The following is a 16,750-nucleotide window of genomic DNA, read 5'->3' on the forward strand; positions in this document are numbered from 1 at the left end:
GAAAGGAGAATATCAGATGTAAAAATGACATAGTTTGGAAGAGCTTGCAATGAATTGTAAGGCAAACGCTCGCGTCAGAATCGTCTGAAATGTGAAGGAAGCCTGTCTTCTGAGGGCTTACAGTCTGCGCGTTGGAAAGAGCCGCATCATCCTAGTCTAGGCAGCTTTGTGTCGGTAACGACTACAGAAACACAAGGACATCATGGTTCGTCTGTGGTTTCTGTAAACAGATCTGTGATGCTGTGAAAGTTTATTTTTGGTTTAAAATTAACTTTTTTACTGATTATGAAAATAACGCATGTTCAAAAAAAGCAAAAACACCACCCATGGATAACCAGGTTTCTAATTACAAAGTATTATATTTCATTTATTTAATTTAATAGGAGAAAAGGTAGAAAGAATTGCTGAACTTCAGTTATAAACTTTATTTGAATAAGAATTATGTGATATCCTATTACTTTTAGGACTCATCTAGTCACCATACAGGACTTTCTAAAACTTAGTTTGAAGACAGTCATTTAAGGGCAAACTGCAATGATTTGGTGAGAATGAAAAATATTAATAAAAAATAATGGTGTTAAATATTAGTGACTGTTAAAGCCTGACTTCTTGCATCTGAGAGGTTGATTGTAACCTGCTGGTGGTACAAATACTTGGTTTTGATGTAAAGAATAGCTTTTTACTATTGTGCTTATGTAGAGTTTTGGGTGAATGTTTAGCTTGGATTTTTTTCTTTTATTTATTTTCAGATAGCCAAAATTGGTGCTTTCTGCTGTGGCCTTAGCTTATGTAATCAGCACACAATAGTGCTCTATGTTTTGTGCATAGTACCATGGATTCTCTTTCGACTTTTAAAAGAGAAGGTAGGTCTTTGCATTTTGTAAAAAAAAAATCATAATATTTTATTTAAGCACGATATAGCATTTATGGCATCAGAAAACATGGGGCTTTAATTTTTTTTTAGTTTTATATAAAGCATAAATAACCTTAGGCCCTAACAACATTGACTGAAAAAATTGGATTTACAAAAATTATGCAGTATTGATTGCAGTGGCATCTGGTCTGTTTCATAATTTTCCTATGGATTCTGAACAACAACTTGATGAAAATAGGCTAAAGGGACTTAAAAAAAAATAGCAAATGTCCTCAATGGTTTTATTCTACATTCTACGATGAAGAATAGTGTATTAATAATAGTTCATTCACTCATCCAATTGTTTGTTGAGTGCCTGCTCGGTACCAGCAGCTGCCTCGGTGCTGGAGATTCAGCTCTCAACACAACAGACACCATTGTTGCCATTGTGAAATAAACAATAACATCTCTGGTAAATAACAGTCCTGTTTTCTCAGAACAGATTTTCTTAGAGTTAAAAACGATTTATTTTAGTTTCTTCTTTCTCTGAAAGGAAAAATGATTAGTAATTTAGATGGCGGTATAGAGCAATATAGGAAAATTATTTGTTAGGCAATGGAGACGTAAGGCAAGGAGAAGGCAGGGAGCAGAGTTAGACACTAGTTCTTGGAAAGATAGAAACTCTGTTCTATCAGTCTTCCTCGCAGAGGTTAAAATAGTCCATATACAAAACCAATACTGGAGTCATTTCACTTACTTTATTGTTTGTTTGTTAATTACACCTCAGCCACCTTAGTTTATCATTTCATTATTTGTCACTTATACCCAGCTATAATCAGAATTATATTAAGAAAAACACACATAATAAAATTATTATATAGAAATAGGGAAATAATTATACCAAAGCTTTAGATAATTGTAGTTACTACACTTGAATGCATTTTCTTTCTTAGCTTCTTGGCAACAAAGCAAAAAGGGTAATGTGGAGCTTTTAAAATTCTTTTTATGTGATTAAAAAAAATGAAAAGGAAACATAACAATTGACAGGAAAGACCAACTTTTTCTTGGAACTGAATTCTATTAAGTCAATCATATAAGACCTTATGTAAGGGATGTTAAACAGTGTGACAGGCAGTGTCTTTAATAGTGATTTTATAGAGTTCTTTATATAATTTTTTATTATATAAGCCCTTGGTTAAAAGAATTGAGATACGATATGAAAAAGTATAACTCAGTGAAGACTTTTCTATTGAATACACACCTGAGGAGGCCCAAATATTTTTCTTGTGAATTGATGGATGCACAGATGGAGATGCATATCAGTGCATCCTGATATCAGTCATCTTAGCCAGGCTTCTTTTTTTTCCCTAGTCTTCATTCCTCTTTTAGTTTTTTTTGCAGCTGTATTGAGATATAATTGACATATAATATTGTGTGAGCTTAAAGTATACAATGTGATGATTTAATCTATCTATATTGCAAAATGATTACCACAATAAAGTTAACCAACACCTCCATCACCTCACATAGTTACAATTTTGTGTGTGTGGGTTGAAAACTTTTAAGATCTACTCTCTTAGCATCTTTCAAACATACAATACAGTAGTCATGCATTGCTTAACGAAAGGGGTATGTTCTGAGAAGTGTGTCCTGAGGCGGTTTCATCGTGCGAACATCACGGAGTGTATTTACACAATCCTAGATGGTATAATCTACTACATACCTAAGCTCCATGGTACTAATCTTCTGGGACCACCATTGTATATGTGGTCCATCGTTGACCGAAACGTCATTTTGCAGTGCATGACTATATTGTTAACTATACTCACTATGCTGTACATCACATCCCCAGAACTTATTTGTGTTATAACTGGAAGTTTGTACCCTTTGACCACTTTCACTAATTTCCCTCACCTCTCAGCCCCCACCTCTGGCAACCACCAATCTATGCTGTTTCTATGAATTCCATTTTTTAGATTCTACATATAAGTGAGATCATACAGTAATTATCTTTCTCTGTCTGACTTATTTCATTAACATAATGTTCTCAAGGTCAATACATGTTGTCACAAATGGCAGGATTTCCTTCTTTTATGGCTGAATAATACTCCATTCCACACCACATTTCCTTTTTCTGTTCATATGTTGATAGACGCTTAGGTTGTTTCCACATCTTGGCTTTATTAATAATGCTGCAATGAACATGGGTGTACAGCTGTCTTTTCAAGACAGTGGTATCATTTCCTTTGGATATATACCCAGAAGTGGAATTGCTGGATCATATGGTAGTTATGTTTTTAATTTTCTGAGGAACCACCGTACTGTTTTCCACAGTGACTACACCAATTTACATTCTCACCAACGTTGTGCAATGGCTCCCTTTTCTCCACATCCATGTCAACGCTTACCTCTTGTCTTTTTGATAATAGCCATTCTAACAGGTGTAAGGCTATTCTCATTGTGGTTTTGATTTGCATTTTCCTGATGATTAGTGATGTTGAACACCTTTTCATATATCTGATGGCCATTTGAATATATTTTTTGGAAAAATATCTATTAGGTCCCTTGCCCATTTTTTAGTCAGATTATTTGTTTTTTTGCTGTTGAGTTGTGTGAGTTCCTTATATTTTTCAGATATCAACCCCTTATCAGATATGCAGTTTGCAAATATTTTCTCCTGTAGGTTGCCTTTTTGTCTTGTTGATCATTTCTTTTTTGTACACAAGCTTTTTAGTTTAATGTAGTCCCGTTTGTTATTTTTGCTTTCATAGCTTGTGCTTTTGGTGTCATAGCTAAGAAATCATTGTCATGACAAAGTCAAGGAGCTTTTTTCCTATGTTTTCTTCTAGGAATTTTATGGTTTCAGATTTTATATTTAAGTCTTGAATCCATTTTGAGTTAATTTTTCTGTGTGGTGTAAGATAGGGGTCCAGTTTCATTCTTTTGCATGTGAATCTCCATTTTTCCCAACACTGTTTATTGAACAGACTATCTTTTCCCCATTGAGTATTCTTGATTCCCTTGTTATATATGCATGGGTTTACTTCTGGGCCTCAATTCTGTTCCATTGGTCTATGTGTCTGTTTTTATGCCAGTACCATATTGTTTTGTTTACTATAGCTTTGTAATATAGTTTGAAATAAGGAAGTGTGATGCCTCCAGCTTTGTTCTTCTTTCTCATGATTGCTGTGGTTATTCAAAGTCTTTTGTTGTTCCATACAAAGTTTAGAATTTTTTTTTCTATTTTTCTAAAAATTGCTGTTGGAATCTTGATAGGGATTGCATTGAATCTATAGATAGCTTTGAGTAGTATGGACATTTTACCAATATTAATTCTTCCAATCAATGAACACGAGATATCTTTCCATTTAGTTGTGTCTTCTTCAATTTCTTTCGTCAATGTTTTATAGTTTTATAGATCTTTCACCTCCTTAGTTAAATTTATTTCTAAGTGTTTTGTTATTTTCATGCTATTGTAAATGGGATTGCTTATTTTTTTTAGGTAGTTTGTTGTTAGTGTGTAGAAATGCAACTAATTTCTGTGCATTGATTTTGTATCTTGCAACTTTACTGAGTTTGTGTACTAGTTCTAACAGGTTTTTGTTGGAGTCTTTAGGATTTTCTATAAATAAGATAATATGATCCACAAACAGAGACAATTTTACTTCTTCCTTTCTGATTTGGATGCCTTTTATTTCTTTTGCTTGCCTAATTTCTCTGGCTAGGACTTCTGGTGCTATGTTGAATAGGGGTGGTGAGAGTAGACACCCTTGTCTTGTTCCTGATCTTAGAAAAAAAACTTTCAGCCTTTCACCATTGCATATGATATACGCTGCGGGCTTAGAATATGAGAGCTTTATTATGTTAAGATATACCCTAGATCAATTAAATCAGAATTATTTTAGGGTGGGATCAGCCACTGGCTCCACTCTGCAGATGGGCAGACCCACTGGCTGGGATCTCTGCTCCAGCAGGCAGGAATGCAGTCTGCCAGGATCTGAGCGCTGGTTGCTTTGTAAGCCCCACTTCCCTTCTCCATCTCTAGCTGATGCCCACTGATTGAGCGCCACAGATCCCCCTTCAGTGGTCCCTATGAGGTGAGACCAGAGTGGGCCTCCTGGGAAGCATCCTGCAATGCTAGGGGAGGTGGATGTCCACTCGGGACTCTCTTTTCCCATTGGGAAAACTAGCCCCAGGGGCGCCCTCTCTGTGCAACGCTGTGCTGGCCTGGGGGAGGTGCGATGTGATCAGAATGTTCCTCTGACACTTCTAGTGTGATCCTTCTCAGTCTCTGTGGTCTGGGGACGTGCTTCAGCCTCGCCTCTAGATTTTGAGATTTTCACAATGGTGTCTTGTCCATGGATAGTTGCTGTTGGTCTTTTTGTGATGAGGACTGAAGTTGGGGATGCTGTATATTGCCATCTTGATGGTGTCACTCTTAGCCAGGCTTCTGACATCAGAGTAGTTGCTTTCAGATATCAGAGAAGTGCATTCTCTGGCAAGAACCTAAAAAGCATGTATTTTGTGTTAGTTGATTGAAAGGAGAGCCATTTGCTTTGTTTAAACCATGCAAGACTCAGAGTTGACAAGTTAGGAGCCTGGTCTGAGAGCCTGTTTGCCCTGTACTTAGGTCAGCTACTGATGAATGATGAAATTTTGCGAAGTATCACTCTTCAAAGGACCTTTCATTTCCACTGTTTAAGTAGCAGAGGCTAGAAAATAAGGTCTACCAATGAAGTGAAAGGATAGTTTTGTCTCGCTGGTCAGGTGATTTGAGGCAGAGCAGGAAGTCGGTTGGTTGCAGCCCTGACTGCTCAGTTAAATTATCTGGGAAGCTTTAAGAAAGTAAATGTGTGTATATATATTGCATGTATACACATACAGTCATGCGCCACATTAACATTTTGGTCAACGACAGACTGCAAATAGGACAATGGTTCCATAAGGTTAGTACCATATAGTGTAAGTGTGTAGTAGGCTATACCTTCTGTTGTCCAAGTGCACTCTGTGATGTTTGCACAACAACGAAATCGCTTAACAGCACATTTCTCAGACGCTATCTAGGTCATTAAACGATGCATGCCTGTATATACATACCTGTATTAATGTATATATATATTTGTGTGTGTGTGTGTGTGTGTATTTATGCTGCTCCCACCGTAAAATAATTCTGATTTAATTGATCTGGGGTGAGGCCCAGACCTTGATAGTTTTACAAAGCTCCCCAGGTGATTCTAATGTATGTGCAGCTGGGACTCAGAACCACTTTCCTGGGCCCTCTGAAATAGTGCTCATGTAATTGTCTCCCTGTTTGTTTCCCACACAAAAGGAAAATTCAGCAGCAGCTGCATCTTGCCATTCTAAGTTGAACTTTATAATATGCAGAAACTGCTAAAATATAAACATTTACTTTCTTTAAAACTGCTTTTAAGAATAGCAAAGCCATGTTGTTCGATTAGTTACTTCTTACTCTTTTTATGCCATCATTTTTTATGCATCTCACTACTACTTTAGAAATATCAAATGAAATCAGTATAATAATAAAAGCACTCCATTTTCAATTAAGAATATTTATTTGAAAATACTAATATAAGTCAACTGTTTGCTCTATTTCTGGTGAATGTGAACCTTAGTTCTTGAATTCATAGTCACATATGAATTTCCCCTTTTTTTAAAGTAAAAATTGGCAATTTCCAATTATGATATTTGTAAGAGACCCCATTTCCCACTTGCTAAAGCAACCAATATTTGAATCTTTCTAGTATACCAGAATTCTTTTGGACTTAATCTTTATAAGACTTTGTCAATATTGTCCTTTGTTTTAGAAGTGTGCAGATGAGAAATATATTTTCACATGAAGCAACATTGTTACATAGAACATCAAAAATTTCCTTCCAGCCTACATGTAAAATTGAGAAAAAAAGAGCTTTTGGATGAGCTGGGAGGTTATTTAAAAGCTAGTTTCATTTGTGCCAGGTATTTCCATGAAATGTCCAAAACCCTTGTAGAACAATCATATTGTCAATGTATAATCGTATTAGAGTATGTAGTTGAAGCCTACTCCTGATGAGGTGATAAGTGAATTGGTAATAGAACCATATTTGGGATATATTCAAAATTAGCCAAACAACTTCATCACTTCCAAGTGAGTTATCTCAGCTGTGCAATGCTGCGTGTCATGACATGGTTTTAAATGTAAAAGATGCAATAAACATGATACTCATGAGTCTTCGTTAGTATTATTTGCTTCGCTCGTATTTCACCTGCCATGTGAAGAAGTTCAGGCTGATGCAATTTTCTAGTAATCCACAGTAATCAGAAGGTTTAACATAGTGTTCTGTGGTGACTTAATATGAATTGAGAGATCAGCTCTGAGTAAACATATCTGATGTTTTCCTCGATGTGTTCTTGAAGGCCCAGGATGAGTCGCTGAATAAACACGGTGACGATGCAATGTGCTCTCGTGCAGGAACTCTCCCTGGGCTCTTTGCTGAAGTTGAGTCTGTGCTGCTTTGCTGGTTTGCTGCCCTACACCTACCTTCCCATCTCATCCTACCTCAATCAAGCCCGTTGGACCTGGGGAGACCAGACAACGTTGCTAGGGTTTTTGACGCATTTTCTCAGGGAAGAATATGGAACATTCAGTCTGGTAAATTTGTAATTAAAGCCCTTTTAAGGAAATAAGTGGCAAAACTTCAGTGTTCTGCCTGGACCTTGATTGAAAAAAAAAGCAATCAATGTTTATGGATGACAGTAGGTAGAATTTTCATTTCAGTTACTTATGTAACAAACTTGCCCCTTGAAATGTGACTTTTACATACATTAGAAAGAAATTGGATTCACTTAACCTGAGATCATACAGTTTTATATCTTGACTATACTTTTCAGGATAACAGGCATTGAAAAGACTCTCCTGCCAGCAGTTGAAGCATTTCAGTCTTCTTAGCGTTGGGTATCACTTTGGGCTCTTGGTCTGTGATTAAAAATATTTGGGAAAGATTAAAGAAAAAAAATCAGAATTTTTAATTTACCTTAACCAAAACACTTTCTTTTTACATATTTGATGAATAGTATTCATGTTGTATTTAGTGTAGTACATTTGTGTAAGTACTTTATAAAATATAATTTCACTGAATGTGAAATTTAGTGTGTTCTAAGTTCAAAAGGTCTTGCTTTCCCTAATACATAAATTAGGGGAAAACACTAAATGTGGTTATAGTAAAGTTTACCTGGAAAATGAAAGGATAAATGGATGGTTTTTTATTTTAAGACAGTTGTATCAGATTTTTCTTTCACAGTTTGTGCTTTTTGCGTCCTACTTAAAAAGGCACGTTTCAGAAGAGTACATATTATATGACACCATTTGTACAAAATTCTAAACCATGCAAAAACTAAAACAATCTATTGCTCAAAAGATGCATACAGAAGTAGTAAAACTATACATTTTTAGAAAGTAGGGGAATAAGTAACACAAAATTCAAGGTAATAGTTTCCACCAGGGAATGAGAAAGGTGAGGCCTGTGAGGGCTTTGTGAGGGACCTATGCTATTCATGCACTTCTCTCTTAACTGGATGGTGGGTCTATAGATTGTTTAAAACTCTTTATCCTTTAAATATATTCTATATATGTTGTTTGTATGTAGGAGATATTTCATAATAAAATAGGTTAATAAAAGGATAATTATTAATTGTTTTTTGCCTTAGAGAGTTTGATAATTTAAATTTATGCTCTGGTTTACTTATATTAGTTATTCCATTAAAATATTGCTGGAGGGCCATTGCAGATTTGAAATTTGTATAATTCACACATAATTGTCAAATTATAGACTAACAGGTGGTAATGAGCTCTAGTCAAAGTGCCCAAAAAGAGCTTAAAGAAACTCTCTAACAAGAGTGTAAAGTCTATTAATTCGTTAATGGGTTATTCATTCCTGAGGGAATAATTTAAGTGATCTTTAGCCAATTATTATTTCTGAAATTCTTGCTAAAAGATGTATATGTTTAGTTTTCACTGACTTCACTTCAAAAATTTCATAACGCTCTGAAGACTTTGAATGAAGAGGGGTGTTGCATTATATATTTAAAACATCTGTCTTTTAAATCAAGGTAGTTAAAATACAATGGCCTAACAAAGCTTCAGTTTCATGCCTGTGCAAATAAACTTTTCTCTTTTATGTTTAGGCCAAATCTGAAATAGGATCCAGTATGTGTCAAATATTGCTGTGAGTATGAAATATTGAAAGTATTTTTAAATCAATTCTCTATTAGTTCTTTTAAGTGATTTTTGAGAGTTCTGAGTTTCTCTTTCTGAAGGCAATATGTCTGAGAAGTGGTTTTCACCTATACAGTTGTTTGTGTATCCTGTTAAATATTTTAGTATTTCTTTCGGAAAGATAAAGCTTAAAGTGAGCAAGAAAAACAGCAGTGAATGAGAATGTGAGGAGATTGTATCCAACTGAAAGTTGAAACATTTTAGTTTAGTTTTTTTTTTTTAAAGATTTTATTTTTTTTCCTTTTTGTCTCCAAAGCCCCCCGGTACACAGTTGTATATTCTTCGTTGTGGGTCCTTCTAGTTGTGGCATGTGGGACGCCACCTCAGCGTGGTTTAGATGAGCAGTGCCATGTCCGCGCCCAGGATTCGAACCAACGCAACACCGGGCCGCCTGCAGCGGAGCGCGCGAACTTAACCACTCGGCCACGGGGCCGGCCCCCCGAAACATTTTAGTTTTATATGTTCCCTACAGTCTCCTCACATTCTCATTCATAAAACTAAAATGTTTCAGCTTTCAGTTGGATACAAATTACCCAGTGTAGTGTTGCTTTATAAATTTATTCTTTGTTCTGCTTTTATATATCTTCTTTATTTCAGAGACATTTTGTAACATTATATTTAGCAATTTGAATCATTATTTTCTTGTTATTTGGGATTGAGCTATGCTTTTTTAATTCTTCAGAGCTTAATTTATTTAACGTCTCTTAAGATTTTTCCTGTAAGCTGTCCTTAAGCTCTATTTTTGACTTACATATTTTTAACATCCCGCCTTATTAGAGCCAGCTTAAGCAAATATATTTCATGTATATTATCTACTAGCGTTCTTTGAAAATGAGTTAGTATTTTCTTTAAAACCTACACAGAGTAAGACAACTTAAAAAATATCCATACCAATCCTGTAATATTTTTATAACATTTTTCAATATAAAATTAGGCAAGAATAGTTTTCTATAACTCCCAACTAAGTGATCTCCTAACTAAGTATTAATTTTGGATTTTCAGGACTATTCAAAAGCCATTTTAAGAAAATGGGGAGAGTATTTCGACTCCACACATGAGGCAGCTCACAGGTTCACAGTCTCTATCTTAGTTGCTTGCTAGCTTGTTTGCTTCCTTCCCTCCTTCTTTCCTTTCTTTTTAAATGACCTTTTCCCCTACTCCAAAAAAAGATACATAATCATTATAGAAAGTTTAGAAAATACAAGTAAGCAAGAATAAGAAAATTAAAATTACTGTAGTTCTGACCTGCAGAGATAACCACTATTATTAATCTGTTGGCGTTTTTGTCTATATCCTTCCAATATTTTTGTCTTCAAAAATGTGATCATAAAATATATAGTTTTATTAGCCTGCTGCTTTTCATCTTATACTATATCTTGAAAATGTTTTCCTGCCACCACTTATTCTTATTTTGATGGTTCTCACAATTGATTTTATTTTATTTTATTTTTTTCTGCTTTTTCTCCCCAAATCTCCCCAGTACATAGTTGTATATTTTTTAGTTGTGGGTCCTTCTAGCTGTGGCATGTGGGACACCGCCTCAACGTGGCCTGATGAGTGGTGCCATGTCCCCAGCCAGGATCCGAACCAGTGAAACCCTGGGCCACCGAGCTGGAGTGTGCGAACTTAACCACTCCGCTGTGGGGCTGGCCCCTCACAATTGATTTTATATATTTCGTTTTATATCTGACTGAGACATGTGTGGCTCCTTTTTCTTTTTTGTTGGGGAGAAGGTAGCAAGAAGCTCAGTTTCCCTTTTAAAGGTAAGGACAGCTTTTCTGGTCTTTCACTTAATTCTGCTTTGCTCCATCCAAAAAGATTCACCACCTGCTCTTTTCTACCTACCTTCTGGAGTTGTTATCACACTCAGGATTACTGATATATTTTGCCTTAACAAATCCCACATGAATTCCAAAGAACTCTCAAGAGTATGGACCATACATCTAACTTTTAGTAGTTGCACATAAAAGTCATCTATTGAGGAACTTGAAGGCCTCCTTCACATTGAAATAATAGCAGTTAGGTTTTATACCCAGAAAAAAAGACTTGACAAAAGTGATGACCACTCACACCCACACTATTTATTTGAACCAATTCCTATGTGGAATAGAGGCATAATCCTAGCACCCTCTGATTGAGTGAGAGAATTCCTAGTCTTTAATTGTTGAAGCTGGACAGGAGTGTTGAGAAAGGCAACTCATAATTAACTTACTAGAAAATCCTTCAAAATGATGGAACCTAATCATCTACCCTTTTTGTCAAGCAAATTAAATTCTTTCCCCATGCATATCTCTAAATTGCAACCCTGTACAGGGAAATTATCGAATCTAACCCTAGGCAGTGACCATGTTTTAGAGCTTACGTTTAAGCAACAGATTTCCAAGAATTAATTTTGAGACTGACTTCATTCCTTTTGAAGAATGGTTTAAAATGGGCCTCATGCTGGAATCAATTTTTCAAGTGTATTTGAAAAGGAGTAAGGATATCTTCTCATAGTAGATGAGTCTCCATTAGTGAAATACACATTGTGTAGTTTCCATAATTATGGCATCACATTTTCTCCAGTAAAATTGCCAGTAGGGAGAAGAAAGTTCTTCAAGATGGTGGATAGATTCATTTGTTTTTTAAAAATTGGAGACTGCCAGAGCTATTTTAGAACTCAGATAACACTTGGAAAATCCTTATTAGTTAATGGAAGAATTTAGTTTAATTGTAGGAGAAAAAACATGCATTTCTTGGAGATTGTTTAAACATTTTTTGAACCAAATAATATAGAAAAAAGGAATACTTTTAAGGAAGAAGATAACCCGGAAAAGAATGGTTGGAGATCACTTCTCTTGTCCTTTTTTTCTTCATGATTGGATCCTCAGAAAATTATTTGAATTAGCTTTGTTTTCAATTGCTAAATCCCTGGAGGCCATGTCTACACTGCTGATAGAAGAAAGTCCAAAAATCCATTTCAGATGACTTCTTGACAAACCAGTTGGGGATACAAATTGGTTTACAATATCAATACAGTATACCAATATCACAAGCACAGTATTATTTGTTCTGATCCTATTCCAAATTATATAAGTTGGTAAACAAATGTTACAATTGACAAATCTCAGAACTGTTTAACTCTTTCTTTTGGTACTTTGTCTCCCAAATTTAAAAGAAGACAAAATAATTTTAAAATCTGATTCCAGCCTTTAAAACTATTCAGTGCATAATCAGATGTATTCTACAAAGGATGTTTTATTTGGAATTAACCAAATTTGTTTTCTGCCAACAATAAGGTAGATTTTCTTTTACAGTGCTCAGGTAACAAATATGAGGACCCAACTCTCATTCAACATTCAAGCCCTCGCAGTCTGGGCAAATATATGTTTAGCAAGAAAGTGAGTAATATAATTCCTTTTCCTATTATTTTTCTCATATTCATTAATTCAATTAATATTTTCAGTATGTCATTGTAAAACATTGCCAATAATATTTTATATTCCAAATAAATGACTAACCACTTCTATTAAAGCAAGTGTGTATTGCTTTCTTGCTAATTTTTTTGCTATAGGTTACTAATTTTGAAAGATTGAGCAGTATATTACAATCTCAAGTCATTTGATGTCTTAAACTTTTGACTGAATCCCTTACTCTACCCATAACCAATTATTATTGTTGCATTGCAAAAGAATCAAACAACTATTTGAATTCCTCTGGAGATAAAATTAACCTCCAATGATAAAAGATAACCTAAAAAATATAGCACTATTAATTTCCATTAATTTTTTAGTTCATTTACTTTCTAGTCTGTTGAGTGTATTTTTATGTAAATGTGTATATGTACATATATTTACAGTTTTATTTCCTTAATATTTAGCATTATATTGTGAGCATTTCCCCATACTATAAAAATACTTAACTTCGTTTAAATGTCTATATGATAGTCCATCCTGTGACCTAGGAGAATTAATTTAAATGTTCTCCTAATTTGAGGATCTTTAGATTGCTTCTACTTCTTCCACTATTATAGGTAATACCAAAGCATTTTTGTGGATTAATCTTTATCCACATTTCTGGTGATTGCTTAAAGATTTATGCCTACATGTCAAATTACTGGATCAATGAGTATGAATGTGTTTAAGGCTCTTGATATATATTATCAAATTAACTTGTCTTGGGGATCATACTAGCATTCATTCTCATACTGCTGCACTCTCACCAACATTGAGATTTGTCATTTTAAAGTCTTCGTTGTTTTGATGCATGAAATTCTTTTGTTTTGCATAGGTTTAATTACATCTTAAATTAACAAGATTAATAATTTGTGGTTTTTTGGCAAATTTTCACTTTATATCTTTTGCTGTGTGGTTCTAAGTTGTCTACAATATAGTACAGTATTAAATTATTAAAGTACGATAATAAACTGTTACTATGTTTTGGTTATTTATTCCAACTCTGATTTTTAAAACTTAGATCTTTCTTTGTTCCTACTTAAAAATGGAAAGTTTTATGATCCAAATATTTTTGCCTATAGTTTAAAACTATGTAATATTATTATTGATATTCATGCTCATAAATAATTTTGGACATTTTAAATTTTTTTATAGGGACAAACAGAACCCATCATTAGTATGGCTTTTTACTGGGATGTTTTGCATTTATTCATTGTTCTTTGCTTGGAGGGCAAATTTAGATATTTCAAAACCACTTTTCATGGGTGTGGTAAGTTACTTAGATATTTCCTTTGACTATAAAATTAGTGAAGAATGTACAAATTTGTCTTTCATGAATCTTATAGAAGAGCAGATTATCTCAGAAATGCTTAAAATTGTATATACATTATAATAAATCAAGAGCTAAATTATTGAACCAGTAAGGCAAAGGTCTCTTTTTAGGGAAAAAAAAGGTCATGTTCAGTTAACACAATAGTTGAATAGAAGAATAAATGTAAGGTAGATGTAAGCTGGTCACGCTGTGTGTGTTTGCTGATACGGGGACTACTGCATGTCTCGTGGGACTTTTTTTGAGTGGAAACTCCTGACCTCACCAGTCCCAGGCCTGTGCAAAAGAGCAGCCACGTTTCTGTTTTTCCCTGGCTGCCATCTTTGAGATTAGGATATTCTTCCCCTTATAATAGAAACTCTATAAATGTAAATAGCTCTTTTTTAACAGCTGAAACCAACTGTTTTTTTTTGTGTTCAAAAGGCCTGATAAATAATACCTTACTTGATCACCTGAATTCAGAATCAATTGAGAAACAAAATAAACCAGTCCTCTGGGTGGGAAAGTCCCCTTTGTCACTGACAAAACTGCGATTGGAGAGCGTGGTTTATACCTGTGGGTGGGGGGCTTCCTCACCTGCATCCCAGAATGGACAGACCTACGCTAGTTACAGGCAGTGCTGCACAGGACAGGCCCTCCCCACCCACTGGTGCCTCCGGGACAGAGCCTGCCCCTGGACAAGTGCCTCCTGTGGGCAGGTCACTTCCGAGAGAGAGAGAGACAGAGAGAGGGAGAGAGACAGAGAGACAGAGACAGAGAAAAAGGGAGAGAGACAGAGACAGAGACAGAGAGAGAGGGAGAGAAGAGAGGAGGGCTATCAGGCCCAGACCCCGCTCCCAGACTCCCCAGTTGGATCCATCCCCACAGTCCTCCAGGAGGAAGCGAGTGAGGGGGTGTTATACTAGTGGAGCTTCCCCACGTGGAAGGAAACTTCAGGAGCAAAGCAAAAGCATTGGTCCCCCTTCTCCACCTGACACATTGCAGGAGTTCAAGATGAAGTATTGAGAAAAATGAGTGGATGCAAAAAGGATGATTCACATGTCAAACTGGGAAGGAGGAATGTTTGAAAATGGGAAAGGAAAGTGGCATGGAGTGGGGGTGGGGAACTCAGTTAATAAGACCTGAGTGACAGCAGGCATCAGCAACTAGGTGTGTGCAGTGTATTTTTAAAGTATGTAAGTACCCGATGGATTGCATAAATCAGGCAGCTGGATGTATAGTTTGCACGTCTCTTTCGCAGGTCGAGCGATTCTGGATGCAGAGCAATGCCGTGGTGGCCGTCCTTGCTGGTGTCGGTTTGGCTGCGCTTGTTTCTGAGAGTAACCGAGTGCTGAACACCAGTGGGCTTCATTATCTGGAATGGCTTTCAGCAACTCTCTTTGTAATTTACCAAATATATTCTAATTTCAGGTAACACATGGTTATTTTTCTGAAAAGTAGCACTCAAGCCAGAGACATTTGGGCATTTAGATTCTAGGACTTTATTTCGCCTTTAACTTTCACACTTTTCTAGTGAGACGGCCTGGGCTGGGTGCAGTGGTTCTTAAACTTTTGAACCAGAATCTCAGCATGAATGATGCGTAGTTTCAGGGCATTGCAGACAAGGGTTCACGTGTTGCATGTAAACTGTCTGCGTACTTTCCTCTAAGGAACCCTTAGAGATACTTTCGGGTCTGGAGTATATGTAAAATTCCCTGATCTAAAATGCCTCTTAGCTGGAGAGTGAAGACATTTGAGCCTTTTTGTATGCTCTAAAATAATTCACTTTATACTTCAAAGATTTTATCTTTTGAGTAATACCTGGCCTTATCTAGTTTACTCTGTGGTAGTGAATATTAATTATTTTGTAATAAAATTCTAAAAGTTTCTTAATCCTTATGCATTATTAGTATTATATGTATTTTTCAAAACCTGTTTAATAACCATTCTAATGAAAAGCTGAGTCTAACATAAAAGATGTCCAAGTTTTAGATGATAATTCCTTTATTTCCAGCAGTATGGAGTAAACATTACAGAAGTGGAAAAGCCATTGGAGATTCGATTGATATTTTAAAAAGTTACATTTCCCCTTTCAACTTAACTTTAAAAACCAATGTTCTTTATAATACGGGGGTCGAGACAGTGTCAGGAAGGCTGCGTCATCAGGAGGCCATGTGGGAAGGGGATGCACGTCTCAGACACAACTCCATAGCTAGCTCACGAAGGGTTTGCAAGCCCGCAGTGTGTTTCCCAACCTTTTTTATCCCAGTCTCCTCCTGGCTTGGGTCTCTAGGGAAATCCAGGTTCAACACCAGGTATGAGTGCTCAGGATGGCTGGTTTTATTTTGTTTTGATTCTGTTATTTGCCCCAGGGGACTGGAATAGATAGCAACTTTTCTGGGTGGCAAAATGTGAGGGCCTCACCCTGCAAAGTAGAGATTCATAGTCGGAAACAGTTTCATCAATTATAAGGCAAAGGTAATATTTTGTTCCTAGCAGTGTTTATTTGATTTGTAGTACTAACCCAGTGATGTGACTTTAGGCTGTGTTTCTTGGCACCACTGAATGTAGTGGACCTGATAATAATGGGAAGGGCATTGCTTGTTGCATTCTTTGATGCTTCCACTCTCTCGCAGTCTGTTACTTTTTTCATGGGAAGCTTTCAGAATTCATGCCAGTTTTTCTTTGAAGTTAGAAAGTCCACTTCATCATTGAAAAGAGTTGTACTGCTGTTGTTGGCATTGGCAAATAATGCCTGGAGAGAAGTAAACAACTCCCTAATGCTTTCTCGGTCTAGAAGGGAGAGAGGGACACGGGAGCCTGTGGTTCAGGGATGTGATGGAGAGGATTGACTGTACATGCAGGAGACTCAGACAAATGTT

General features: G+C 36.0%; 1 protein-coding gene across 1 annotated transcript in view; it reads left to right on the forward strand.

Moving 5' to 3' along the window:
• Positions 1-16,750, forward strand: part of TMEM260 (transmembrane protein 260) — a 67,965-nt gene that overhangs the window by 25,756 nt on the left and 25,459 nt on the right. The window contains exons 5-10 of the mRNA XM_070594248.1: positions 750-863; positions 7,323-7,502; positions 9,035-9,075; positions 12,422-12,505; positions 13,715-13,829; positions 15,130-15,299. Coding sequence (XP_070450349.1) covers positions 750-863; positions 7,323-7,502; positions 9,035-9,075; positions 12,422-12,505; positions 13,715-13,829; positions 15,130-15,299 — 704 coding nt within the window. The remainder of the gene's footprint in view (positions 1-749; positions 864-7,322; positions 7,503-9,034; positions 9,076-12,421; positions 12,506-13,714; positions 13,830-15,129; positions 15,300-16,750) is intronic.

The sequence above is a fragment of the Equus przewalskii genome, chromosome 25 (genome assembly GCF_037783145.1).
Source record: "Equus przewalskii isolate Varuska chromosome 25, EquPr2, whole genome shotgun sequence".
In the NCBI taxonomy this organism is placed as follows: Eukaryota; Metazoa; Chordata; class Mammalia; order Perissodactyla; family Equidae; genus Equus; species Equus przewalskii.